The sequence below is a fragment of the Cloeon dipterum genome, chromosome 2 (assembly GCF_949628265.1).
Source record: "Cloeon dipterum chromosome 2, ieCloDipt1.1, whole genome shotgun sequence".
Lineage (NCBI taxonomy): Eukaryota > Metazoa > Arthropoda > Insecta > Ephemeroptera > Baetidae > Cloeon > Cloeon dipterum.
In genome coordinates, this window is record NC_088787.1 from 3,570,590 (window position 1) to 3,585,042 (window position 14,453).

General features: G+C 39.6%; 1 protein-coding gene across 1 annotated transcript; it reads left to right on the forward strand.

Annotated features, from left to right (window-relative positions):
* Positions 1 to 268: 268 nt before the first annotated feature.
* Positions 269 to 1,970, forward strand: LOC135937364 (protein yellow-like). The gene is made up of 3 exons (XM_065480515.1): positions 269 to 583; positions 891 to 1,469; positions 1,833 to 1,970. Exons 1-3 carry the CDS (start codon positions 269 to 271, stop codon positions 1,968 to 1,970), a joined length of 1,032 nt encoding a protein of 343 aa, XP_065336587.1.
* The last annotated feature ends 12,483 nt before the right edge of the window (positions 1,971 to 14,453 follow it).

Consider the following 14,453-nt stretch of genomic DNA (forward strand, 5'->3'; position numbering starts at 1 on the left):
TGATTCTAAAGACTCCTCCGCGATCTAGCTGCAGATTCGTCCCAGTTTTTACCAAGCCAGCAGGTTCGTTTTCTTGGAAGCTAGCTTGTTGCTTGTTCCCACCTTATTTTTATTAAATATTCGTCTCAAACTATAATACACCGCTAGGAGAAATTCTAATTCAGATTTCTAATTTTTGGTTTCTTTTCAGTTTCGTCCAAGCAATGAAATAACAGCATGTTAATCATACCATTTTTATTATTATTTACAGTTCAAAAACGTCTGAGTCATGAATCCTTGCTTCTTTGTCATCGTTTTGCTCCACTCTTCATTGGCCACCGCCGTCAACTTCAAGCAAGTATTCGACTGGCGCCATGGATTGGACTACGAGTGGTCGTCCGAGGAGAGCAGGATAAAGGCCTTGAAAGATGGATCTTTCAAACCAGGGAAAATTGAACCTCGTTACATGGCTGTGTACAAAACAAGGATCTTCCTCAGCCTTGAAACATCTAGTAATATTCCGGTGTCTCTGGTGTCTTTGCCGACGAGGAGCGCGTCCTCTGCATCCCCGAAGCTCACTCCATTCCCTTCGTGGAACATACATGTAAGTGTGAAAAGTAAAGAGTGACATGCGAATCATATGCTCTAAGCGAAACAGTAACTTATTGGTGGTGTCGTCACAAGACAAAATGTAGGTATGTCTTCATTCGCAGCAAACGTAAAATGCTCTGGCGTAAAAAGTGTCACGGAAAACTCATGTAAAATTTTTCCAAGCCACGTGTGTTCGTGCGCGTGTGCTAGTAAAAATTGGCAATTAAATATATATATTTTGAAAATTTTGTCTTTTCCCTAAAATAATGATATTCTGATGAAGATATTTGTTCAAAAACATGAATATCCATCTTTTGCAGGGAAAGGGTGACTGCTTCAAAATTGAAGCAGCAAAAGGGCTGCAAGTGGACTCCGTTGGCAGGCTGTGGGTGCTTGACGAGGGTAGCCGCAATTGTAGTACCAAACTATGGACCATCTACTTGTCCACGATTCATCACACCAAACTGATTCATCGATTTTCTTTTCACTTTTACGCGAACGACTTGCTGCTTGACGAAACACCCAACGGAACCTTGGCCTACATCTCGCGGAGGCATCAACGACACATTGTCGTTTTTAGTTTGGATAGTAAAGAAACTTGGATATTGGAAACGCCAGGAATCGAGGTTTTATCCATCGCCCTGTCCCCTAACAATAAGGAGGAACCGAGACAACTCTACCTCAGCAAATGGAACTCCAATGAACTTTATTCGATTTCCGTTGACGCACTTCGCAAAGGAACTCCAACTACAAATCCGAAACTAATCGGAAAGTGGACTGGAACCCCATGTAAAATGGCGATGGACAATCACGGGACCATATATGCTTCTTTTTGGTGGAAACACTACATACGCTCTTGGGACACATCCCAGCCATTTGAGGAGCAGCGTTTTTATGAGGTACGTTACCAATTTTTATAAATAAGAAATTTGCGATTCTTTATATAATATATTTTATACTGAAGAATTTGTGTGTAGTCTTAATTATTCTATATTAACCTATGTCTTTGCAAAGTTGACAACAGTCCGTTACACTTTTTAGGTTGAAAATCTGGGTACTTCGTTGCCATTTACCTTTGCCTTGGACTCGTCGGGAACCTTTTGGATGACTGAGCTTAATAAAACAGCGATCATGCCCAGGTACAGACTACTAAAGGCTGCATAGTCGGTGCAAAATCGTCTTGTTGTGTTTAATCTTCCTTTGGCTCATCCTGAGACGAAAAAGGAACCATTTCTTTCCGTAAAACACTATTGAGTGGCCAGGAAAAGTCCATTTTCCGTGACAACAATGTAAGGGGAAATCACGCCCGCTTCACCTGGTCTCTACGAGCAACCGATTTGTCTCAGCCCTCAATCTACGAGGAGATTGAAAGCGATGCTTGCGAGGACAAGGACTTTTGAGAAACTTGCGGAGTAGCGCCTCGTGTTCCAGTCGAGTTATTTTGGCAAAAATAAACCTTAATTGTTATATCAATAGGTATTTTTTGTTCAATCACTTAAAACCATTGAATAAAATCCAAGGTCCAAAAGGTTTCTTCGTGCTATCTCCTTGTTTTTCAACGAAGCAATATTATATCTGCTGCGAAAATAGAAAAAAAATGGAATGCTCTCCCGTTTCTTAAAACGTTTTGTGTGAGACCTGCGTCGATTAATTGTCGTTCACTCGTTTTGATTTTTTTTTTTAACAAAATTCACCGATTTTTAAGTCAGTTTTTGAACTGTTTTAGCGTCCCATAAAAATGAATTAATTTTCTTTAGCAGGGTGTTTGTTTTGCGTGTGAGGTACTATAAGAAACCAAAGCCGGCAAAATGGAAAAATAATTAAAAATTCAATTCTGGCTTCGACCGCAGAAGCTCAGCCGCTCGATTCGCAACCTTAAGAAGAAATCAAACCAAGATTGAAAACAGAAAAAGCAAATTAATTTCCGGCTGGAGCCTAAATAGACTGCTCGAACCAATTTTCCTTAACTCTCGCTGCCGCATGGCGCACACGCTGACCAAGAAAGCCACGAGAAAAGTTTTTCCTAGCGACCAATATTTTGTAAATAGTTTTTAGAAATAAAGAGGTTTATTTTTCCAAAAAAATTACAACTCATGTATTAATGGAAACTACGTAAGTGTTTAACAAATTATATTATATTTACACATCTTTAGAACCGAGATACGATGGTGCTCATGCTCGTGGCAGGGTTTACATTTATTGCACCAACCCTGAAGAAGTATATTCACAATATATGGTGACCTGGAAGGTTCCAGTGTTTCACTTCATCGTACTGAGGTTCCGGTTGAGCAAGGCCGACGTCATCACTCTCGACTGAAGCGTGAGGCGCTTCTCCTAATTTCACGAACGTCCTCGGCCGCGCAAGCTTCGCTTTCACTCAGATCGTGGGCTGAGACTAATTGACTGCACGCAGGCACCAGGCGAAGGGGACGTGATGGCGACCCGATTTCGTACGTGGCTTCCTCAAACTACTCTTCCGCGGGGCCGATGTCTTCATTGTAGTCGAATAAAGCGGACATTTGCAATGCCTCGTCTGTGCTTTGTGGAGTGAATAAATTTATCATCTTCGGTCCTAGGATGGGCCAAAGAATGATTAGACTCAACAACACGATGGCGAAGATCAGAGTTATGATTATTATTCTATTTTCGGCCGGGATGCTGGTCTCCTGCACCTCAGTTGCGGCATTTTCCGCTACAGGCGTCGAAGATTTTGCTGTCGTCGGACTGGACATGCTAACAGGCGTTGGTTCGGTCTTAGGGGAAATGGTTGTGGTGGTTGGTGTAACTGAAATTAGAATGAATCAAAATGATGTCATTTATCTAGAATGAACACTTGTTGATTCGTTGCTTTCTAGCAACAATCCGAACAAAGTGCTCGTCTTTGGCTTAAATTAAATAAAAAAATATTCCAATTCTTAAAGGTTTTTAAGGCAACTTATGATCATGTTCAGAGAAAACTTACCTGATGAGGTCTCAAAGATGTATGATTTTGCACCGACTGCGGCCATTAGTAGCCTGTACCGTGGCTTAGTCGCTGTTTTATTAAGCTCAGTCATCCAAAAGGTTCCCGACGAGTCCAATGCAAAAGTAAATGGCACATGGTTTCTCCGATTTCCAACCTAAAAAAATGGAACAGGACTTTCGTAATGTTAGCAAAGATCAAAGGATAACACGAAGAAACGATAGTGCACACACAGCTCTTCAATTTAAAATAAAGTAATATGTTGTGAACCAGTAAAAAATCAATATTCAATAGAATCACAAATTGGATACTTAAATTGGTGACGTACATCATAAAAACGCTGCTTCTTAAAGAATGGCTCTGATGTGTTCCAAGAGAGTATGAATTTTCTCTGCCAAAACGCGGCATACATGATCCCGTGACTGTCAATCAGCATTCTATATGGTGTTTCAGTCCATTTTCCGATTTGTTCGGGATATGCAATTTGAGTTCCGTTACGAAGTGCGTCAACGGAAATTGAATACAGATCATAGGAGTTCCAATTGCTTAGGTAAAGCTTTCTCTGTTCTTCCTTAGGGGACAAAGCAATGGATAAAACCTCGATTCCTGGCGTTTCCACGATCCACGATTGATTTTTCTCCAAACTAAACACGACAATGTGTTCTGGACCAATATGTGAGATGAATGCCAAGGTTTCATTGGGCGATTCATCAAGCACCAAGTCACGCATGCGATAGGGAAAATGAAATCGTTGAATGCGATTCGTGTGTTCGTTTTCGGACAAATCGAAAATCCATAGTTTTGCATTGCAATAGTCGCTACCGCTGTCCAGCACCCAGAGTCTCCCAACGGAGTCAACCTCCAGCCCTCTTGCTACTTCAATTTTGTTGCAGTCACCTTTACCCTGCAAAAAAGAATATTGATGTGGTTTAGAATAAAACTTCATCGGAATATCACTTTTTGTACTGGTAACCTTTTTTGAGAAAACACCGAGTTTCCAAAATATATGAAAATTTTAATTAAATTAGTGCCAATTTCATGAAAATGTAATACTAAACTACAAATTTCGACTAAAAGATAACTTTTTGCGCTAAGTGCATATGATTTGAATGTTACTCTTTAATTTTCACACTTACATGCATGTCCCACGATGGGAATGGAGTGAGCTTCGGGGACGCAGAGGACGCGCTGCTCGTCGGTAAAGACACCAGACTCACCGGAATATCTCTATATTTATACAGGCTTAGGAAGATCCTGGTTCCCAACACAGCCATGTAACGAGGTTCAATTTTCTCTGGTTTGAAAGTTCGATCTTTCAAGGCCTGTGTCCTGCTCTCCTCTGACGGCCACTCGTAGTCCAATCCATGGGGCCAGTTGAAAACTTGCTTGAAGTTGACGGCGGTGGCCAATGAAGAGTGGAGCAAAACGATGACAAAGAAGCAAGGATTCATGGCTCAGACGTTTTTGAACTGTAAATAATAATAAAAATGGTATGATTAAAATGCTGTTATTTCATTGCTTGGACGAAACTGAAAAGAAACCAAAAATTAGAAATCTGAATTAGAATTTCTCCTAGCGGTGTATTATAGTTTGAGACGAATATTTTATAAAAATAAGGTGGGAACAAGCAACAAGCTAGCTTCCAAGAAAACAAACCTGCTGGCCTCGTAAAAACTGGGACGAAACTGCAGCTAGATCGCGGAGGAGTCTTTAGAATCAACGAACCTTCCTCTTAAATAAGCAGTCTATTCCCGGAAATTTTTCACGCTCTTTAGTGATTGGTTGTTTAAGTGTATTTAATGGGGGTGGTGGGGAGCTTTCTCTTTGATATTTTTATTTAATAAAGGGAAGCACAATTTTATCGAAAACAATTATAGATTAATGTGTTATTTAATTAACATTCAATTAGGTTCTACACAGTCAACTTCTTGATATTGATATAACAAAACGTGCAAAATGATAATTATTCAAAAAGTACGAAAGTATTAGTTGGTGTAAAAGTCAAATTATTTTGTTTACTTTGTCTTCTAATATTTAGTAATGGGAAACAGAGATCAGCTTGCTTTGTTGGTCAGTAGGAAATACATTTTTCTCGTGGCTCTCTGGGTCGGTGTGTGCGCCATGCGGCAGAATTATAAAATTCGAGCTGTGCATCAGCTCGGTTTTTTTTCACGCAGAAGCGTACTTAAGTTTTTCAAGCTGCTCGTCATTTTCTGCTCTGATCGCTTGGCTTTATTTAATTTTTTTCTTACGTCATGACGAGATCTAGTGCTCTCAAATGATTTTGAATGCATTAAATGATTCTAGCCAATTTCTTCTATAATGGATAAGAATAGAAGCCACCCTAACCGCAGAAACAGGCCAGCAAATCGATCGCAACCTGAAAATGGACAAAAAAAAAACAGAGAAAAGGGATTTCTTCTCATAATGGGTTAATTCATGAGAAATCAAAGGAATGATTTTTTTAAACAAAAATATTTATAAATAACAAAGGTTTATTTTTCCAACAATAATTACAATACATAAATTAAAGGATAATGCGCAAGTGTTGAATAAATTAAAATATTTTTATTCATATTAAGATAAGAGTTCCGATTGTGCTCATGACATTATATCGCAACAGATGTTCCGGTTGACGTCAGTCTCGACTGGAGCACGAGGCGCCTCTCCAGATTTCTTGAACATCCCCGGCCTCGCTGGCACCGCTTTCACTCAGATCGCGGGCTGAGACAAATCGGCTGTTCGTGGGACTGGATGAAAGGGGCGTGGCAGAGTTATTTCCTCGAACATCACTTCCGCGGATCCGACTTCATCATTGTTGTCAAAGAAAACGGACATTTCCTGGTCCTCAGTAGTGTTTTGCGGAGTGGAATTGTTTCTCTTCAGTGTCAGGACGAGCCACAGAATGATTGAACTCAACCATACGATGACGCAGATCAGAGTTAAGTTAATTTTCCTATTTTCGTTCGAATTTTCGGTCGGGATGCTGCTCTCCTGCACCTCGGTTGTGGCATTTTCCTCAGCAGGTGTCGAAGATTTTGTTGTGGTCGGAATTGACAAGTTAACAGGCGTAGTGTGATTTAATTCTGGGAGTTGCGTGAAATTTTCAACTATTTCGGTCGTTTTATGAATTTGGGTCGAGGTTGTGGCTGTCGCGGGTGTTGATTCAGGTGTCGTAACTGTCGGCGTAGTTGTTGTAGTTGGAATGGATAAATTAACAGGCGTAGTGTGATTTAATTCTGGGAGTTGCGTGCTATTTTCAACTATATCGGTCGTTATATGAATTTGGGTCGAGGCTGTGGCTGTTACGGGCGTTGATTCGGGTTTCGTAGTTGTAGTCGGAATGGACAAACTAACAGGTGTTGGTTCGGTCCTAGGGGAATTGGTAGTGCTCGATGGACTGGCTGTTGTAACTGAAATAGGAATTAATCAAATTAATGTCGTTTAATCTAGAAGGAACCCATTTGGTTCAACAACAATTTTGATGGCAGCAATCTTTACAAAGTGTTTGTCTTTGCTTACATTAAATACAAAACAAAATCAACGGTTAGAAAGTGTTCAGAGCAAACAGCTTACCTGACGAGGCATCGACGGCAGCCATTAGCAGTCTGTACATTGGCTTGGTTGCTGTTTTATTGTGCTCAGTCATCCAAAAGATTCCCGATGAGTCCAATGCAAAAGTAAATGGCTTAACGTTATCCAGATTTCCAACCTAAAAAGTTTAACGGACTATTTAAGACAAAAGACGAGTACAAAAAAAGATACTGTACACAATTCTTCCATTTAATATATAGTGTAAAGGTTGACCAATAATAAATATCAACCGAAATTAGAATCGAAAATTACTAACGCATACCTCATGAAGACGCTGCTTCTCAAATGACTGGGAAGTATTCCAAGAAAGTATTTGGTTATTTCCCCAAAAGGCGGCATACATGGTCCCGTGATTGCCTATCACCATTCTATATGGTATCGCAGTCCATTTTCCGATTAATCTCGGATTTGCAGTTAGAGTTCCGTTGCGAAGAGCAGATACGGGAATTGAATACAGCCCTTTGGAGTTAAACTGGCCAAGGTAGAGCTTTCTCGGTTCCTCCTTGGGGGACAGGGCAATGGTATGAACTGTGTTTTGCGGAGTTTGCACAATCCAAGATTGGTTTCTTTCCAAATTAAAGACGACAATGTTTCTTTCACCCCAATACGCGATGTAGGCAAAGGTTCCGTTGGGCGTTTCGTCAAGAACCAAATCGTGCATCCAGTCGTGAAAAGAAAACCGATGAATTAGTTTGGTGTGATTGTTGGCCAAGTCGATGGTCCATAGTTTGGAATTGCAATTCTCGCTACCGTTGTCCAGCACCCACAGCCTGCCAACAGAGTCCACTTGCAGCCCTCTTGCTTCTTGAATTTTGTTGCAGCCACCTTTTCCCTGAAAAAGGTATATAATTGATCTATTTTTGAATTTTACATTAGGTTGCGCAATAAACGACTGTTGAGAGATGATATTTATTTATTTTTTGTAACGACCCCTCATTAGTAATTTTTTCTGGATGCTAACTCCCAAAAACAAAACGTGTTTTAACTACCAAAACTCCTTGAATGAAATAACAATATTTTCTTTTGATCCTGGCCATTTGAAATCCAGAAAATTCAAAAATTGACTGATCATTTTTTTTTTTTTTTTTTTTTTTGCTCTTTTTATCCTTGTCCGTCCGAGGACCGGGAAGGGCGCGCACTGCACTAGCACGAATGCTGAAACCCGGGTCCCAATAACACCGCGAACGGATAACATGGGCGCACCAGGCCGCACAGGGACCCAGCCAACCGAAGGGCCACTTGCCTCTGCACCGAGGACTGCATTGAAACGCTAGACATTCGTCCCGTGAAGCCAAATCACGCATGCTGGAAAGGTGCAAACCAGCAAGTAGCGAGTCGGCGCCGGTGCGCCTCCCAGCCCGTCGAGCAATTTGAGCAATTCGAGTCACTAAACTAACCACTTTTTGCCATCTCTGACATTGGGTAGCCAGTATTAGATCTCCGAACTGCTCAAATACCTCACATTGCTTTGACACTCCTGAGAGTGCCTTAACAATGCGAGCCAACGGGCTGGTTAAATTAATGAAAATAGAACAAAATCTAAAAATTTCGACTGCTTTCACTAAGCGCATGTGGTTTCATTGTTACTCTTTACTTTTCACACTTACATGCATGTCCCACGAAGGGAATGGAGTGAGCTTCGGGGACGCAGAGGACGCGTTGCTCGTCGGCAAGGACACCAGACTCACCGGAATGGACTTATTGTAACTACCAAATTTATCAAGGCTGAGGAAGATCCTTGTTCCGTAGACAGTCATGAAAAGAGGTGTAATTTTCTCTGGATTGAAAGTTCCTGCATTCAAGGCGTTTGTCCTGCTCTCCTCGGAAGGCCACTCGTAGTCCATTCCTTGGGGCCACTCGAAGACTTGCGTGAAGTTGACGGCGGTGGTCAAGGAGAGGTGGAGCAAAACGATGACAAAGAAGCAAGGATTCATGACTCAAATGTTTCGGAACTGAAAAAGAAATAAACATGGTTTCATAAAAATTTTATTATTAAAAGTTAAAAGAACTACTTCTCAGAATAATTCTCGGATTGAATACTTGTCAAGAAAAGAAATAAAGCTCATTAAAAAACTAACCCACCACTCACTCTGCCAAATTCGTGAAGCACAGTCTGCGGAGGTCTTCCACACTTGGCCGTTGGTAACGTGTTGAAAAATAACTCTCAACTGACCCGATAGCTATTTAGTCCATTTTTATATAGTAAGATAAGCAAGTGTGGTTGTCGCCCGAGAGAAAACACATATATTTTAAGAGCATTTGAGTGAACAATAATTTCACCAAACTTGTTCATTGAACAAATAATTTTTCTTTCAAAAGTGACGAGAGCTAAGTGCCTTCTATTATTGTTCTTCTTTATTGATAAATTTGGTATTCACTCTTAATCAAAGAAAAACATTCTGACTCCTCAAAAGTTGAGCAATTTTAAATGTAATCGTGTATTGATACAATGAGGGATTCACAGATTCACATCTCTTCATCGCCCTAGATTTTCCAAACAAAGATGAATTGCGTCCAAAATATATTTAACAATTATTTACTGGTGTGAGAAAGGCGGATGAAAACGGCGAAACTCAGTTTCGAAATTTTTAGATTTTTTCCTTGATAAAGACCTATTTTCAATTTTATTTTAATTACTTATGCTGTGAACAACAGTTTATTCAGACGCCATCAACAGAGTTATTGGAAAAAACTTTTTGAAATAGCAATGTTTAATTTTACCAAAAATATATGCAATGTATGTTACATGATATAGCGCGTCAGTGTTTAATAAGTTAAATTATTTTTATTCAACAACTTAAGAACCGAGTTTCGATTGCACGATATTTCAACGACTCAGATAGTATCTGCACAATGTGTGCTGACCTGGAAGGTTCCAGTGCCTCACTTCATCGTACACAGGATGTTCCTGTTGGACAAGGCCGGCGTCATCCCTCTCGACTGGAGCACGAGGCGCTTCTCTAGATTTATTGAACATCCTCGGCCTCGCTTTTATCGCTTTCACGCAGATCGTGGGCTGAGATAAATCGTCTGACCAGGCGAGAGGGGCGTGGCTGCACGACTGCCTCTAATTGCACTTCCGCGGGGCCGATGTCTTCATTGTAGTCAAATAGGAGGAGCCAAAGAATGATTAGACTCAACAACATGATGATGCAGATCAGAGTGATGATAATTATTTTATTTCCGTTCGAATATTCGGTCAGGATGCAGTTCTCCTGCACCTCATTTTTGGCATTTTTCTCAGCAGGCGTCGAATATTTTGATGTGGTAGGTATGGACAAGCTAACAGGCGTAGTTTGATGTAATTCTGGTTGTTGCGTGAAATTTTCAACTATTTCCGTCGTTTTATGAATTTGGGTCGAGGTTGTGGCTGTCGCGGGTGTTGATTCAGGTGTCGTAACTGTCGGCGTAATTGTTGTAGTTGGAATGGACAAATTAACAGGTGTAGTGTGATTTAATTCTGGGAGTTTCATGCTGGAGGCGTTGCTTTCTTGTACTATTTCAGTTGTTTCTTGAATTTGGGCAGAGGTTGTGGCTGTTACGGGCGTTGATTCAGGTTTCGTAGTTGTTGTAGTCGGAATGGACAAGCTAACAGGCGTTGATTCGCTCTTAGGGGAAATGGTAGTGGTGGTTAGACTGGATGTTGTAACTGAAATTAAAATAAATCAACATGATGTCGTTTATCTAGCATATGAACCCTTATTGAATCTTCGTTACCAAAAATCATTACAAACTGCTCGTCTTTGAATTATACTAACCAAATTCAACAATTAGCAAGCTTTCAAGGCAACTATGTTCATAGCAAACTTACCTGATGAGTCCTCTAAGTTGTATGATTTCGCACCGACTGCGGCCATTAGCAGCCTATACCGTGGCTTATTCGCTGTTTTATTAAGCTCAGTCATCCAAAATGTTCCCGACGAGTCCAATGCAAAAGTAAATGGCTTATAAATATTCAGTTTTCCAACCTAAAAAATGAAACGATCCGTTGTAAATTAATTTAAGATTAAAGGTTAACACGAAGAAATGATGCTGCACACACAGCTCTTAGATTAAAAATATAGTGATATATAATTTTTAGCCAATAAAAAAATCAATTCTTAAATAGAAAAACATATTTAAAATTTAAATTGGTGACGTACCTCATAAAAACGCTGCTCCTCAAATGGCTGGGATGTGTTCCAAGAGATTATGCAGTTTTCCTGCCAAAAGGTGACTGTCAATTAGCATTCTATATGGTCTTCCAGTCCATTTTCCGATTTGTTCGGGATATGCAGTTTGAGTTCCGTTACGAAGTGCGGTAATGGAAATTGTATAGAGTTCATACGAGTTCCAATAGCTGACATAGAGCTGTCTTGGTTCCTCCTTAGGGGAGAGGGCAATGGATAGAACCTCAATTCCTGGCATTTTCACGACCCAGGATTGATTTGTTTCCAAACTAAACACGACAATTTGTTCTAAACCCATGTGCGAGATGAATGCCAAGGTTCCATTGGGTGTTTCATCGAGCACCAAGTCGTGCATGCGATAGATAAAAGGAAATGAATAAATGAGATTCGTGTGATCGTCGTTGGACAAGTCAAAAATCCATAGTTTGGCGTTGCAATATATGTTACCGGTTTCCAGAACCCACAGCCTGCCAACAGAGTCCACTTCCAGCCCTCTTGCTAATCCTATTTGGTTGCAGTCACCTTTACCCTGCAAAAAGTATATTGATGTGTTTTAGATAAAATCTTAATCGGAACATCACTTTTTGAGAAAACACCGAGTTTTCAAAATATATGAAAATTTTAATAAAATGACTGCACATTTCATAAAAATATAATACTAAACTACAAATTTCGACTAAAAATTAACTTTTTGCGCTAAGCGCATATGATTTGATTGTTACTCTTTAATTTTCACACTTACATGCATCTCCCACGATGGGAATGGAGTGAGCTTCGGGGACGCAGAGGACGCGCTGCTCGTCGGCAAAGACACCAGACTCACCGGAATATTTTCATATTCCTCAAGGCTGAGGAAGATCCTTGTTCCGTAGACAGCCATGAAAATTGGTTCAATATTCTTTGGATTGAAAGTTCTATCGGTCAAGGCGTTTGTCCTGCTCTCCTCGGAAGGCCACTCGTAGTCCATTCCGTCGGGCCACTCGAAGACCTGAGTGAAGTTGACGGCGGTGGCCAATGAAAGACGGAGCAAAACGATGACAAAGAAGAAATTATTCATGACTCAGACGTTTCTGATCTGAAAATAGTGATAAAAATGGTTTGGTTAACAAGATTAAAATGCTCTTATATCAGTGCTTGGAAGAAACTGAATATTAAATAAAAATTATAATTTCAAAGAGGAGCATAGTTTCTTCTAGACGTTTGAAAAATATTTTCAAAGTATATGAGACAAATATTTAAAAATAATAAAGTGGCAAAACGCCAGCTTCCAAGAAAACGAACCTGCTGGCTGGGTAAAAACTGGGACAAAAATGCAGCTAGATCGCAGAGTCGAAAGTCTTTCAGAAGCAAAAAAAAACGAACTCTTCTCTAAAATAAGCAGCCTACATCCGGAACCCTATAATGCTATTTAATAATTGGTTCGTATAGCATATTTAATGTGTGGGGGAGCTCTTCCTTGGCTATTTACATCTATAATTAATATTTATGTTTATCCTCAACCATTAGATCAATGTGCTATTTATTTAACAATCAATAAAGTTCTTCACATTCAACTGCGTGTGATAAAACGTGCAAAATTCTGTTTAACTGTGTCCAAAAAGTACGAACCTGCTCGCTGGGTAAAAACACAGGCTGTATTTGGCCAGGGGGAGAGAACAGGGAAATTAGTGATATAACATATCGTTCGGAAGAAAAAATTGAACTATTCATATAGCCATGAGGTGGTTTTGAAAGCTTTTCAGGGGGTAGAATGTGGTCCGGATGTTCAAAATGGACCAAATTATTCAAATCTTGTTGCTGTCTTCCCTTTCTTTAAATTAAAATTACAAATTATAGGTAATAAAGCATTGATTTCAGCGAGACTATTGTTGGTGTTCGTAGTAGGAACGTTCGGGAAATTTGAGGTTGGTTTTAGACATTCAATTTGCGTGAAAAAAATCGAGCTGATGAACCACTCGAATCTGCGCTGCTTACCTTATTAATTCTCGAGCATCGAGGGAGGGGAGAGAGTATGTTTGTACTTTCGTATATTTTGGATAATTATCGTTTTGTTATATCATTATCAAGAAGCTGATTGTGTAGAATTTTATTGTATGTTAAATTAAATAACACATTAATCTATAATTGTTTACGACAAAATTGTGCTTCTCTTTATTAATTATAAATATCAAAGAGAAAGCTCCCCACCACCCCCATTAAATACACTTCAACAACCAATCACTAAAGAGCGTGACAAATTTCAGGGAATAAAGGCAGTTTATTCCAGAGGAAAGTTCGTTGATTTTAAAGATTCTCTGCGATATTTTGCAGTTTCGTCCCAGTTTTTATACAGCCAGCAGGTTCGTTTTCTTGGAAGAAAGTATTTTGCCACCTTTTTATTAGAAATTTAATCGTATCATACAACAACAAAATTTCACACGTCTAGGAAAAAACTACGTTTCTCTTTGGATATTAATTTCTTTGTTTTTATTTTCAGTTTCTTCCAAGTAGCTTTCTATGAATTTAAAGCATTTTAAACAAACAATATACATATAAAATTTTGTCGCATTTTTCAGATCAGAAACGTTTAAATCATGAATTATTTCTTCTTTTTCTTCGTTTTGCTCCATCTTTCATTGACCACTGCCGTAAAATTCATGCAAGTCTTCGAGTGGCCCCATGGAATGGACTACGAGTGGCCTTCCGAGGCAAAAAGGACACAGGCCTTGAAATATGGAACTTACAAACCAGAGAAAATTGTACCTATTTTTATGGCTGTCAATGGAAGAATAATCTTCCTAAGCCTTGAGAAATATGAAAATATTCCGGTGAGTCTGGTGTCCTTGCCGACGAGCAGCGCGTCCTCTGCGTCCCCGAAGCTCACTCCATTTCCTTCGTGGGAGATGCATGTAAGTGTGAAAATTAAAGATTAGCAATCAAATCATATGCGCCTAGCAAGAGAAGTTAATTTTTTAGTCGAAACTTGTAGTTTAGTATTATATTTTCATGAAATGGGCACTCATTATATTAAAATTTTCATATATTCTGAAATCTCGGTGTTTTCTCAAAATAGTTAACCAGTATACCAAAAGTGATATTCCGATGAAGATTTATTCTAAAACACATCAATATTCTTTTTTGCAGGGTAAAGGTGACTGCAACAAAATTGAAGTAGCAAG

Coding starts and splice junctions, on each gene's coding strand:
- LOC135937364 (XM_065480515.1), top strand. CDS start 269: ATGAATCCTTGCTTCTTTGTCATCGTTTTGCTCCACTCTTCATTGGCC. Junction 584..890: donor TCCCTTCGTGGAACATACAT/GTAAGTGTGAAA, acceptor CATCTTTTGCAG/GGAAAGGGTGACTGCTTCAA. Junction 1,470..1,832: donor AGGAGCAGCGTTTTTATGAG/GTACGTTACCAA, acceptor TTGAGTGGCCAG/GAAAAGTCCATTTTCCGTGA.